At 39.5% G+C, this 14,732-nt stretch overlaps 2 protein-coding genes across 2 annotated transcripts; one reads left to right on the top strand and one right to left on the bottom strand.

Moving 5' to 3' along the window:
• Nucleotides 1-3,276: 3,276 nt before the first annotated feature.
• On the bottom strand, nt 3,277-4,103 carry LOC130704475 (uncharacterized). The gene is made up of 5 exons (XM_057525897.2): nt 4,022-4,103; nt 3,897-3,968; nt 3,699-3,838; nt 3,445-3,628; nt 3,277-3,381 (listed from the first exon to the last, which is right to left on the bottom strand). The coding sequence occupies exons 1-4, from the start codon at nt 4,047-4,049 to the stop codon at nt 3,473-3,475; spliced, it is 396 nt and encodes a 131-aa protein (XP_057381880.1). The 5' UTR covers nt 4,050-4,103; the 3' UTR covers nt 3,277-3,381; nt 3,445-3,472.
• Nucleotides 4,104-10,194: 6,091 nt separating this feature from the next.
• LOC130704463 (xaa-Pro aminopeptidase 3-like) lies at nt 10,195-12,323 on the top strand. The gene is made up of 8 exons (XM_057525884.2): nt 10,195-10,348; nt 10,413-10,573; nt 10,640-10,918; nt 10,978-11,304; nt 11,369-11,552; nt 11,611-11,852; nt 11,912-12,032; nt 12,097-12,323. Exons 1-8 carry the CDS (start codon nt 10,294-10,296, stop codon nt 12,252-12,254), a joined length of 1,527 nt encoding a protein of 508 aa, XP_057381867.1. The 5' UTR covers nt 10,195-10,293; the 3' UTR covers nt 12,255-12,323.
• The last annotated feature ends 2,409 nt before the right edge of the window (nt 12,324-14,732 follow it).

Raw genomic sequence — 14,732 nt, 5'->3', positions numbered from 1 at the left:
CCATACATTGCATCAGACTTACCCATTCGCCAACCCAAGTGTGCATATTTCTTTCTTGGACAATTATTTTATTTTACTACTATGTTTGGTAAACTGCAATTATGCCCCATATTTTTGTCTTTGCATTTTAGGTTTCCTCGTAGATGATCTATACCTGATCATGTGTTCTAAAGTGATCTGCTTTCACAGCAGCTACATTTCTGTGTTCTTTTCTGTTGGTCTATGGTTCTGAATTGAGGCAGGTATATCTATTACGCTATGTCACTAAGTACTATAGGGAAAAGAATAACTGAAGTTGATTGAGATCTATTCTGATTCTCCTGGTATCAATCTCAACAGGTTTTTATTTGCTTTTCAACACCCATTTCATAGTGGTACATGTGGCTTTGATTAATATTACCATAAAGACTGCTGAAAATGGGTGTGGTACAGAAACCCAGAAATGGCATGAGTTCAACATCAAACATGGATTAGGCACTTCTCGGTTTTTTGTCTAGCAAAAAAGTATTTTTAATGCTATTATTTTGCATTCACAGAATTTTAGCAGGGGATCAAGTCAAATCTGGAAGTGTTACAGGATGGAAGAGTTGCCCTATAGTTGAAAAAACACTGAGAGTGCATTACTCTTAAGGTATGAGGTAAAGTAATAGAGTAATGCAAATTGTCTAATGAGAAGTATCATATTGTGTTAATAAATCCGGTACTATCCTCATAGAATCCTTTATAGTGTCACAGCTAGAAGCCTCAAATAATTCTGCTTCCTTTGCTAAAGAACAACTTGTCCTTTACGCTCAGTGTTGGTGAAGCTGGGTACTTAAATGGCCCTAAAGATGTTTCACTTCACTGGCATTGCAGCGATGAACATCATACATGGACTCTTTAGGTATGAAAGGAATTTTCTTGAAAAATTTTTGAATTTATGATGAAGCTTTTCTCCTCCTGTTTGCCAACCATGTCTAATCTACAAAAAAAAAATTTATCCAATAGGAAAGGATTTTCAGCATACTGGGAACACAACTATCAACAATGCAACATTCTACGGGTTTTATTTTATCATTCAAGAGCCTTATACAATGATTTTCATCTACAATTTGTATGGCCTTTCCCAAGCTTCTGTCAGAAGTTGAATCTATGAGTCATGTAAGTCACATGAGCAACAATTGAGATGCTTAATGGTATTGTTTTTCTTTTCTCAGCATAGGTTAATAGTAACATTGGATCTGAAAAGATTCTTGGTTGGGGCAAGACACTGAATAAATTGTATTGATTGGATGGATGACGTGACATTTCTATACTTAATTCGGATTCCCCAGACGGTATTTTATATTTTAAAAATTGAAGTGCATATCTGGGCTCCCTTCCTTTCCGTAGCCCCGTTTCCCCTTGACTCGTAATAAGCCCGTAGGGGGTCATGCCCCTACTGTACGGTATATATAAAAATAACATATACCGAGGTTTGGAGGGCTCTGGCCGGAAAGGGGACGTGGGGGTCCGCTTAGTCCGATGATGTGTTCACGGAGGGCGACGTGGCTACCCACAAATCCGAACTAAAGGTTAATCGCTCCTGTAAAAATGTTCCAAATCTTCAGCTCTTCTTCCGGCTTCTCTTAGCCAATCACCGGGTAATCTCCCCGGTGGGTCAACAAGGCAGTGTCTCCCCCTGCCTGGGTTGACGGCAACTTTTGAAAGGGCTATTGTGCCTTTTTAAAGTTGCAAAAATAATTGTAATGTGCAGAGAATTGTCAATAAATTTTTTTTTTATAAAATATTTTTTGCAAAACTTGTCACTTTCATTGTCTGTGTTCACACATTACATTTATCAATTTTTTTTTCATTTAGCTTGCTCAATTCATCTTTATTGTTTCTGCCACTGTTGTATCGTTTATCTTTAAGTATTCAGTTACTATTTATTACACTTTTTGAATTCTTGAACTTAGACATGGAACAACGTGTAATATCTGGATATATTCTGAAGTAATTTTGTATTTGTAAATTGTTTTACTGGCATGGGAATCGATCCCCAGACATTCAGCGTGCAACGCCGATGCTCTAACATTGAGCCACGAGATATATCTAAATTTTTTTATTATCGCATATCATATGTTATCGTCTATTTCGCAGTCTTTCACAACTATATGTTTATCTTTCTATTGCTTTCATAAGGTCCATAACTCTGTGGTAGAGCATTCAGCTGCGATAACTGTTATCCTGGGTTCAAACCTTACTAGATGTATAAAGATCTACATCTAAATGGAGAAAAGAATGTTGAAGTACTGCATTCCAGTTTTATTCAAAGTGTAAATGCAAGTCCGCAAGTGACTAGAAAAAAGCCAACTTCACATCATATGATTCATGGCTCATTGGTAGAGCATCGGCGCGGTATGCCGAACATCCAGGGTTCGATCCCTGGATAATAAATGAATGCTTACAGATAAACGATAAACTAATGGAAACAATGCTTACCATCAAAGTTGGCATAAACCATAAAGATGAATTGAGCAAGCTAAATAAAAAAAAATTGATAAATGTAATGTGTGAACACAGACAATGAAAGTGACAAGTTTTGCAAAAAATATTAAAAAAAAAAAATATTTATTGACAATTCTCTGCACATTACAATTATTTTTGCAACTTTAAAAAGGCACAATAGCCCTTTCAAAAGTTGCCGTCAACCCAGGCAGGGGGAGACACTGCCTTGTTGACCCACCGGGGAGATTACCCGGTGATTGGCTAAGAGAAGCCGGAAGAAGAGCTGAAGATTTGGAACATTTTTACAGGAGCGATTAACCTTTAGTTCGGATTTGTGGGTAGCCACGTCGCCCTCCGTGAACACATCATCGGACTAAGCGGACCCCCCACGTCCCCTTTCCGGCCAGAGCCCTCCAAACCTCGGTATATGTTATTTTTATATATACCGTACAGTAGGGGCATGACCCCCTACGGGCTTATTACGAGTCAAGGGGAAACGGGGCTACGGAAAGGAAGGGAGCCCAGATATGCCCTTCAATTTTTAAAATATAAAATACCGTCTGGGGAATCCGAATTAAGTATAGAAATGTCACGTCATCCATCCAATCAATACAATTTATTCAGTGTCTTGCCCCAACCAAGAATCTTTTCAGATCCAATGTTACTATTAACCTATGCTGAGAAAAGAAAAACAATACCATTAAGCATCTCAATTGTTGCTCATGTGACTTACATGACTTATAGATTCAACTTCTGACAGAAGCTTGGGAAAGGCCATACAAATTGCAGATGAAAATCATTGTATAAGGCTCTTGAATGATGACCTTCACGCACTCTCAGTGTTTTTCAACTGTAGGCTCGCTCTTCCATCCTGTAACACTTCTAGACTTGACTTGATCCCCCACTAAAATTCTGTGAATGCAAAGTAATAGCATTAAAAATACTTTTTCGATAGACAAAAAAACCGAAAAGTACCTAATTCATGTTTTATGTTGAACTCGTGCTATTTCTGGGTTTCCGTACCACACCCATTTTCAGCCCAAATACGGTCCCACAATTGTTCACTTCCTTTGCTGCATGGACTTATTATTAACAATTCTTTTAGTGCAGCACTAACAGAATTTAAATTTAACACACTGTCAGGTGGTAGACTGAATAACTAAACAATAAATAATTGTTTGTTAAAATTCTATACTTATTTTGAATTCTTATTTGAAAAGTTTAGGTACCTGACTGTGTTCACCTAATGCCAATTCATCCTCATGTTCAGTTAGGGATGAGTTTGGAAAAACCTCCTTCACTGTTTGGAAACTGTTCCGTTCCAATTTGTTCTTTTCCCCTACCTGAGCTTGTAGACTCAAAATTTGAGCTACAAAACACAAATGAATAAAAGCAAATAAATAGAATCATTACGTATTAGGCCTTACCATCCTTAGCTTTGCTGTTATCTAATATTTTGTGTTGTTCCAATAATTGGGCCTGCAGCTTCATAATTTGATCTAATAAACAATAATTAATAATTGAATACAAATATAATAATGTTTATACTCACCATCCTTTTGTTGTATTATCTTATCCATTTTTCAATTGTTCCTCCAGCCACGCGTTATTCTCCATCCACGCTACTGAACTAACTGCGAATGGCATCCAATGGACTGAAATTGCCTACGCCAGTAATAAAGAGTCTGAGCGGTAGATGGCTACGCGTCGGAAAAAACAAAGATTATTATATTAGTTTTCAATTATTAATTATTGTTTTTTAGCTTTAATTATGAACCTGCAGGCTCAGTTATTGTTCGTAATCAGTCCATGCAGCGATGGAACTGAACAATTGTGGGACCGTATTTGGGCCAAAAATGGGTGTGGTACGGAAACCCAGAAATGGCACGAGTTCAACCTAAAACATGGATTAGGTACTTACCGGTTCTTTGTCTATCGAAAAAGTATTTTTAATGCTATTACTTTGCATTCACAGAATTTTAGCGGGGGGATCAAGTCAAGTCTGGAAGTGTTACAGGATGGAAGAGTCAGCCTGTAGTTGAAAAAACACTGAGAGTGCGTGGGGGTCCGCATGGTTCGATGAAGTGTTCATGGAGGGCTGTGTGGCTACCCACAAATCCGTATTAAAGGTTAATCGCTCCTGTAAAAATGTTCCATTTCTTCGGATTCTCTTAGCCAAGCACCGGGTAATTGCATTTCTTTCTTTTGTTTCTTCGTACTACGGGTTTGAGGTCACCGCTATATATTGGTTGGAATACAAGCCCGTTAATCTAGGTATCACCATATTGTTATTGTATTGTATACTTCATTGAACACTTCATCGAACGTGCGGACCCCCACGTCCCCTTTCCGGCCAGAGCCCTCCAAACCTCGGTATATGTTGTTTTTATATATACCGTACAGTAGGGGAATGACCCCCTACGGGCTTATTATGAGTCAAGGGGAAACGGGGCTACAGAAAAGAAGAGAGCCCAGATATGCACTTCAATTTTTAAAATATCAAATACCGTCTGGGGAATCCGAATTAAGTATAGAAATGTCATATCATCCATCCAATCAATACAATTTATTCAGTGTCTTGCCCCAACCAAGAATCTTTTCAGATCCAATGTTACTATTAACCTATATTGAGAAAAGAAAAACAACACCATTAAGCATATCAATTGTTGCTCACGTAACTTACATGACTCATAGATTCAACTTCTGGTGGAAGCTTGGGAAAGGACATACAAATTGCAGATTAACATTATTGTATAAGGCTCTTGAATGATAAACTAGCACCCATAGAATGTTGCATTGTTGATAGTTGTGTTCCCAGTATATGAAAATCCTTTCCTATTGGATAAAATTTTTTTTTGTACATTACATCTGGTTGGCAAAAAGGAAGAGAAATTCTTCGTCATAAATTCAAAATTATTTGAAGAAAATTCTTTTCATACCTAAAGAGTCCATGTATGATGTTCATCTCTGCAACGGCAGCAAAATTAAGACATCTTTAGGGCCATTTAAGTACCCAGTTTCACCAACACTGTGGACGTAAAGGACAAGTTGTTCTTTAGCCAGAAAAGCAGAATTATTTGAGGCTTCTAGCTGTGACAGAACTATAATGGATTGCTGTTGTACCGGATTCATTAACACACGATGGTACTTCTCATTAGACAATTTGCATTACTCTATTACTTTACCTCACACTTTAATGGTAATGCACTCCCAGTGTTTTTTCAACTACAGGCTGACTCTTCCATCCTGTAACACTTCCAGACTTGACTTGATCCCCCCGCTAAAATTCTGTGAATGCAAAATAATAGCATTAAAAATACTTTTTCGATAGACAAAGAACCGGTAAGTACCTAATCCATGTCTTAGGTTGAACTCATGCCATTTCTGGGTTTCCGTACCACACCCATTTTTGGCCCAAATACGGTCCCACAATTGTTCAGTTCCATCGCTGCATGGACTGATTACGAACAATAATTGAGCCTGCAGGTTCATAATTAAAGCTAAAAAACAATAATTAATAATTGAAAACTAATATAATAATCTTTGTACTTACCATCCTTATCTTTTATTATCTTATCCATTTTAACATACTTTTCTCCAGCCACGCTACTCGACTAACTGACAATGGGATCCAATGGACCAGTGTTTCCACTTTCCGCAAAGTGGTATCCCTAGAACGTTGCCAGACTGGGGACATAAATCCCTATTTTAAAAAAATAAAATCCCCAGAAAAATCCCTGTTACCAGAGTCATAGAAACCTGGTTGCTCTACGGTGTGTGTAAATGCCACAAGGATTTGCGGGGACTTGTGGTCGAAATTTCCGCCCTTTTGTGGGCGGAGCTGGCAGCGTCAGAGAGCCATCTGTTGACTAGAATTAGAGATATCCTGACATCGTGCAATAGAATCATAAGGGATACGACATAAAATATCAGTTGTTGGGTCTAGTGGTTAGCACCCTCGATTGCAATGCGGGAGGCCCAAGTTCGAATCCAGTAGCTGCATTATATTTTTTCCATTTCCTAACGTATGCTGACCACACGCTGCGCTAGGTTCCACTTTCCACTGTTTTTCCACTCATTTCAATTCTGTATTAAAATTTTATATTACGTAATTTTATATTAGTATTATATCTATTAAGCCTCTCTGACAATTAACTTGTTTGCGCAAGAAGTATTGCGCGCTGACAGGCCGTTATTATAGTAGGCCATGCTTGAAAAAGACACGCTTGACTTGGCCATCCGACTACTCTAAGTACAAACCGCTGGAGTAAAGTACTAAGTACTTCCCCCTCGTTTGGCGGGTCTGCTATGATTGGCTGTCGAAATTTTGGCAGGACATAGCTCATTGGTTGGGGGCCATGTAGTACTCCACCAAAACCGCTAGGTTCGCTATTTAACTGCCAGAATTCGACCACAAGTCCCCGCAAACCCTTGTAGCATTTACACACACCGTAGAGCAACCAGGTTTCTATGACTCTGCTGTTACTTTCATGGCGTACTCACATGGCCTTAGGGCTCAGCCCCGATCGTCTATGATCGGTGCAAACCGCGGTTTTTCATTTAAAAATCGTCAAACCGTCGGTTCGGTTTGGCCATTTTTGACTGCGGTTTGGTTTTCGGTTTGCAACTGGGCAAAACCGGTTTGAACCGCCATTAAATATTTTCCTTTGAAATTTTGCTGAAATTCCAAATCAAGTAATTATCACTAATTGTTGTAAGCGTAATGGCGGTCAGCAACTTGTTATGAATCAAATTTCCGATCACACTTGAAGGCATCGCGTTTGAAAATTGGTCGATCTTCCCGCCATCTAGCGACAAAATCTGTTACTGATTTTTTGTTCAATGCAAACCGTAAATCGGCGGTGCAAACCGTAAAACCGCGTTGCAAACCGTGTTAAACCGCAGTTTACACCGCGGGTACAAACTGCGGGTACAAACCGTCAAACCGCGGTGCAATCTGTTTGAAAAAAACGGCAAACCGCACCGCTCCGGTTTGTCCAAAAAAACCGCGCGGGTCGGCCAAAATCGCTTAAAACTGCATTGCCAGGGGGGCGTAACACCCCAAACCGAGCTCCACTTTCCACTGTTTGGTAACGAATGCAGAATTGAAATGTGTGGGAAAAACAGTGGAAAGTGGAACCTAGCGCCGCGTGTGGGACTTACGGTAGGAAAGGGATGAAAAAAATGACTGACGCTAGATTCGAACTCGGGTCTCCAGCGTAATATATAATAACAAGCTAACAATAATAACAACTAACATAATAATATGATAATAATATATAATAACTTAATAAACAATATTACCAAACAACAACACCCCACAAAAAGGAACAACAAAAACTTACGGGTAGCGAATTGGGTCACATATCCCGATGATAAGCTGCCTGCATCCACGAGCCGTCTTTCAGGCCGTGGGGAGGCTAACGAACAGCCTACGTTCAACGATCACCTCTTCTCTACCTTTCAGCTTGTGGTTCGATCTTCAAGGTAGTGAACAGTACTACAGATCGATTTTTAGCCTAACAAGGCTATTTTTGCCAATTTTAGCCTGGCAAGGCTTTTTTTTGGTGTACCATTTAGCCCCTTTATAGTAGGCATGGCTCTTCTTTTTTCTCTTTTCTTTTCTCTCTTCTTTTTTTCTTTCTTCTTGTTTTCTCTCTTCTTTTTGTTTTTTCTCTTCTTTCTTGAAGGCGTAGAATCTTGCGTCTTGATCTGTTGTAGAAGCTTGCGTAATCCGATGAATCTTGAATGAAGATTTGGAGGGAAAGGGAGGGGGAGAATTTGGCGGTGTCGGGACTTGAACCCAGGGCCTTGAGAATGCGAAGCGAAGGTGGTAACCACTGTGCCAGGACCGCACATCTCAAACAAATTTATTTTTCATCGACCTTCGTTTTAATACCGGAGCTATATAATATGTGACTAATAGTGGTGTCGCGCTGTGGTAGGGCGCTGTGGTAGGGCGCTGTGGTATAGCACTGAGATCATACGTCGACTGTCCGTGTTCGGTTCTTATAGACGCCATTGCTTCAAAAAAATTTTTATTATTTTTATAAATGTAAATAAAAAAAATAAAATAACCTATTTTATTTATTTTAGAACAGTATTAAATCGAACACATTTTTAAAGCAATTAACCAGTGCCCGTCAAAGCCAAACAAGTTACCAGAAAAATTTAAATTGGCTATGAAAATAAAACCATCGGATTGCCCCATCATATTTGTTTAGTTAAGCAATAAAGATATGGTTTTTTCCAAAAATAATTGTCATCGAACTTTCAACGTTATAAAGCCTCAAGAGAATCACAGCGTTTCCCAATGAACAGTGTGTTGCTCACCTAGATAACAAAATTGTGTGAGAGGCCTCGGGTTCATCATGTCTCAACAACAAATTGTTCGTCATGGTTGAACAAAATAGATTCGTAATTCCTACGTATATATTCAAGGAACTCTCCCCAGCTTTTGCAATTGGGTCAAGTGCTTGTCAGAAATTCAGTCGGAGACTTGAGTCTTTAAAAATTCGGCGTGCGATATGTTTGGCACAGACGTTTGGAGGATCAAATGGAGTTCGTGGTGTATCCTAGTCAGTGTTACTTTCTGAAAAGCGTACCGTTCACCATTGTCCGCTTGGTGGCTCTTATTGAGGAACATTTTACTTTTGAAGTTGCATAGAAGCGCCAAAAGCAACAGCGGTTTGGCCAAAAATCTCAAAATCCCGAGAAATCCCCAAAAAATTAAATAGGCCCTGGATAATCCCGGAAACCCTAGATTTCCATAACTGCATCCTAGATTCCAAAAATTTTCCTTAAATCCCCCTAAATAGGGTAATATCCCTAGAAGTGGAATGGCTGCAATGGACTCAAATTGACATGCCTGTAATAACGATTCTGACCGGTAGATGGCTACGGGTCGAAAAAAAAAGAAAAAAGTGTGATTTTTTTTTTTTTGGCGAAATTTTTTTTTTTTTGTGTGTAAAACGGATTGCCATATTGGTTGAATATACAAAAAAAAAAACGATAGTTCTCATTTTTTTGAGGGGGGGGTAAAACCAGAGATAAGGAGATGGGACACGGAATAGGGAAAGCCGCCATGACAGATTTCGGCACTTCATCTAGCGGCTAATTCCCTCCCTTTCTCATTAGCAGACGAATTCCTTGCAAGGAAGCATTGTTACAGGCGGCTGATTTGAAATGGTCACGGAGAGTTAGACAATGCGCTTTAATAACACACAAAAGAAAGTTTCATGAGTAAAAGTAAATTGTAACAACTTGTAAAGTGAGCCTGGGTATTTTGCAGTATAAAATTTGATAATTAGCTAACAGGTTCCCGGAAAACAATTCAATGGAAGCTGGAATGGAAAGTATTTGTAAGCCAAAAATTCCAGAAAATCGACCCCTTTTGATTCTCCGAGTTTTCAACAACCTCCGAGTCACAGAACTTTCGTTGTGTGTTTTTATCTGGCGAAATGTCCGACTTTCCTTTCCCATTTTCAAATTAGCCGCCTGTCACATTGGTTCCTTCCAGGGAATTCGTCTGCTAATGATGAAGGGAGGGAATTAGCCGCTAGATGGTACCCCAAAAAGTGTCATGGCGGCTTTAACACGGTCGTGTCCCATCTCCTTATCTCTGGGTAAAACGGATTGCCATAGTAAGCCACTTGGTGACGATCAATGTCGTGGCACGCCATCTATTGAGAAAAACAATTGAGAGCCTGAAGCCACGGCCAACTTTGGAGCATGACAGCAGATGATAGTATGTTTGACTTGTTTTGGTTTTTTTTGTTTGTTTTTCCTGAAGTTGTTAAATAAGCTACAAAAGTAATTTGAAGAATGGTGGTGTCTAGATCTCCGAAGATGTTGTTTTCCACATGGAAGAAAATCACAAGTAATCACATTGAAAAAAATTAACTAACAAAATAATTCTGAATCATTTGAAATTCGTTAATCAGACAGAAACGCCGCTGTCCAAATGAGTATGGTTTCCTCTAGGAATTTTTCAAGATCACCTTTGCCAGGTAATAAACAACTAGGTTTACAGCAAAACCAACTGATCAGAAAATATCCGCAACCCGTTTTCGAGTCTCATCCCCACTTGTTGAACAATGGCGAGGTAAAGATGTGGAACATACATAAATCCAGTATTTTCATCTCTATTTGGATCTAAAATACACTTTAGGTTACACCACTGATTCACAAGGATGAATACAAAGAAAGACGTTCTAAATTAATGCAAAAAGTCTCCAAGCAGAGTGATGGCTCAAAAGCCAATCTCGTTGTAGTACAATCATCTTCAAAACTTTATATGTCAGGAAAAATTCCCTATGTTTTTAGGCAGGATTCTGACTTCCTTTACCTCACGGGTTGTTTAGAGCCTGATATTGTTCTATTAATGATCTCAGCCCCAGGGTCTGATAAATTTGAATCTATTGTTTTTATCCCAAAAACAGATTCTAATGTAAGTTATTGATAAGTGTAGATTTTACTTCACATCACCATAAAAGCTATTTTTCTTAGACAGAAATGTGGGAAGGTCCTAAGGCTGATTTGGAATTCTGCTTAAATATCCTTGGCATTGAACAAGCAAATTACCTTTCACAACTTGCCCCTTTTATGTGCTCTTTTATAAAGCAAAATCAACTAAGTGGTGTACAAATATGGCGAGATCCGGGGCGCTCATTCCAAATTGTCGATGACGTTATCAGTAAAAAAAGTGGATCAATAACCGCGCGGGATATTGTCCCGTTACTTCATAACTTGCGTGTCATCAAATCGAAATCCGAACAGGAGTTGATGAGAAGATCTTGTGCTATTATAGCCAGTGCCACAATAGAGACCATGAAGGTGTGTCTCATAAAGCTTTACAACCCAAACCATTTTACATAACTTGTTTGTCTTTCTAATTTAGATGTCACAGCCTTCGGTGTGTGAGTCCCAACTATGGGCGTGTGTCGAGTACCATAGTAGAATGAAAGGCGCTCAGTATTTGGCTTATCCCCCTGTCGTTGCCGGTGGCGCTCGTGCCAATACTATTCACTACATCAGCAATAATCAGTTGATTAATAACGGCGAAATGGTTCTCATGGATGCCGGTATTCATATTTGTCATAGCTCGTGTCAGCTTATCATACCATTGTTTATTTCAATTAGGGTGTCAGTATTACGGATACACGAGTGATATGACAAGATGCTGGCCTATAAACGGAAAATTTACGAGCTTTCAAGCAGAAGCGTACGAAGCGGTTCTTGATGTACAATTAGATCTTATACAATTCTGTAATGAGCGGCCACCCTTAGATGTCCTTTTTCAAAGAATGTGTCGTCAGTTGGGAAAAAACTTGCAGCAAATTGGGTTTGGGAAGGAAGCCAATAGTTGCGCTGAAAGGGCTCAGGTATGTTCTCCTAATTCGAATATTTCAAAACCAGTAGAATCGAAATATTTAACATACAGATGGCGTATTCGGTCTGCCCCCATCATGTTTCCCATTATCTAGGAATCGACGTACATGACACCGGTACGGTTAACCGGAATATCCCCCTAGAACCTGGCATGGTGATTACCATCGAACCCGGTAAATTACACCCTTTACCTTATCGTAGATATTATTCATTACCGCATTAAGTCATTTCTTCCAGGGTTGTACGTGGATCTCAATCGCTCCATAGCTCCGAAAGAATTTCATGGATTAGGATTGCGAATCGAAGATGACATTTTAATTACCGAAACAGGTATAGAAGTGCTAACGCAATCTTGTCCTAAAACAATATCTGAAATTGAAAGTGTAATGAGGTAAAAAACTGGATTCTTGTAAAAGATATTTAGATGAGTGCACTTTAAATAGACGATTCTAAGTCAGTTAAAATATGCGTTGTGTATTTCAGATATGTTCTAAGGGATATATTACGATACAGATACGACCTAAGTAGCTTGGTATCCTAGCAAAAGCAGAACAAAGTAATGGGATCATCGACACTTACGAGCAGGCGTAAAAAAGGTGTTTGTGACTTCATTGGCATCCATGTCGATTGAACTATGGTATTCTCGTGAGACGTGAACCCTTGGAGTGCACACCCTTGCCTATGCCCGGGTAGAACGACAGCTGTCGTTTAGATGGTGTCTCACGGATGTGCTACATGTACGGGATTTCTGTTTTTTACGCGTCACAGAAAGAATCTGATAGGACGCTTTATGGACATTGTGTGAGGGAGCGATGGAAGAGGAGCGAAATGCACGAATGTTGTCTGCGTCGACCGTATTCTGGATGTTTCCGGTACTGGATACCTAGTTGTTGGCAAAGTTCAATGTCCTGTACGCTTTATATGATATCGATTTACCGATCTCTAATAAAACAGAATATACGAAATAGTATGATGAAATTGAGTCAACAGTTGGCAGCCTTTATAACGATGTTGACGCACGGAGAAAACAACACAAAGAATTCTATTAACGGACAAAGTTGGAATGATTTGAATTGATTGTTTAGGTTGTAACAATATTGTTCGTATCCAATTTCAAATATTATTCAACTAGAGAAGGTATTGTAATTATGTTTGAAATTATGCGTTGGTTGTGTAACCGGAAAATCCAGTAAATGAGTAACAGTACATACGAATAATGATTCTTCCGAGTGCATGACTAAAGATAACGAGCAAACCATGGTGCGACCTTTTACTCTATCTCTATATTTTTTCTATCGCTTGTTAAAAGAGTGGGCTCGTGATTTGAAAGATGAATATAATCGTAGACGAGTCATGCGCATGCGCCTTAGTAGCGCTGAACTGTTGCGTCCTGTCGAGAAATGAGGAGGGAGCAGGCGAGGGGAGATTGAGTCAAACAACCACTTCCCGGAGGGTTGAAAAAGACGAGGAACGGAGAGTAGGAAAATCCTTCGGCCACAAAATCAGAATCTGTCAGTTGGCTTCGTTGCGACAGCAGAGCTACATCTTTCTTTTCCGGCGCTGAAGGCAATAAACGACTGTACGTGAACTACAGCGAATAAGGCAGCGAATCATTCTCCATTCTAAAAACCCGTCAAATTCTTCGTTTGCCATAAAAATGATGTCTCAAGTTCAAGCCATGAAAAAACAAGTGACGCAATTACGCCAGGAGGCCAGCGTGCAAAGAATCCCAGTATCCCAAGCTTGTGAAGAGTAAGTACAATTGGCAAGCCACTTAAATTCATAGTTAAATGATCTTAAGAGCACGGTAATCCCTTAATTAAGCCCAGTCGTTTAGCTTTTATGTTCTGTCTTAATCAGACGATCTTACGTGTTTATGGTGAAACTGAATGGCGGATGTGTCCAATGAACAGAAAGGCCAATCCCGATAGACGGATGCGCGAGTTTTTCTTTAGTACATCTAATAAATTTCTTCAGAGTTTTGATTGGACCCTTAGGACAGACGGACATGTTAGTTGGAAAACCAACAAAAGTTTTGGTTATGACTAGTCTCATTACCACTGTTCAGAACAACAGGGCCTAGATCCAAGTAATCCGACACAATGACAAAAGATGTGCTCGCATAAGAGGCATAAACAAACAAATGTATCAATAAACTACGTGACAGCCATAGGATAATGGGTTGGGCTCGTTGGTGAGATCGTTCATCGAATATGATTAGCTGAAAAGACTGGCACTTAACGATTACAGTAAGACTATTCGACGTGTAAAAAGAGATAAGCTTATTTCGGAGGATGATCGGATTACAGACTTGAAGCTGAACACAATGTGGTGGACAAATGGCAATCGGTGAACCTAGCCAGATCGATATTTTCTTCTGTTATGAATAACAAAAGTTAGTAGGACATTTGTTTACTTGGCCGGCGAGAGGGCTTATTTTACGTTTTTAAGTGTAGTAGGATGGCCAGCTGTGGCACATTGCGCAACAGTTAGGATTTAAGACTAACCATGCTACACATAGCGAGCAGCAGCCGGACAAACATGTCGGGTCTAAATTTACACAATACAACGCCTTATTTGTTTTTGAGAGCTTTATTTTTACATTCAAGACGTATGTTTCAGCACACCCAAGAGCGCAACGTGTTCGCCATCTCGTACATATGTTTACCTAAGCCATTCGAAGACTGATGGATCCATTTCTATCAGACCGTCAGCTGGAATAAAGCTTCAACAACTACAGAGTAATCTCTTTTTCGTACAAGTAACTGTCATTGCGGTGGCCGCTTCCTGTCACGGAAGCTCTTTGAAATGTCGTTCAAAGTTACGCGGGAACAAGATGATGACGGAAAGTATTCCTTGTTGCTTTGATTATA

Source organism: Daphnia carinata, chromosome 3 (assembly GCF_022539665.2).
Source record: "Daphnia carinata strain CSIRO-1 chromosome 3, CSIRO_AGI_Dcar_HiC_V3, whole genome shotgun sequence".
Classification (NCBI taxonomy): domain Eukaryota; kingdom Metazoa; phylum Arthropoda; class Branchiopoda; order Diplostraca; family Daphniidae; genus Daphnia; species Daphnia carinata.
Note: the sequence above shows the minus strand (reverse complement) of the source record. Positions and strands in the feature narration are given on the sequence as shown.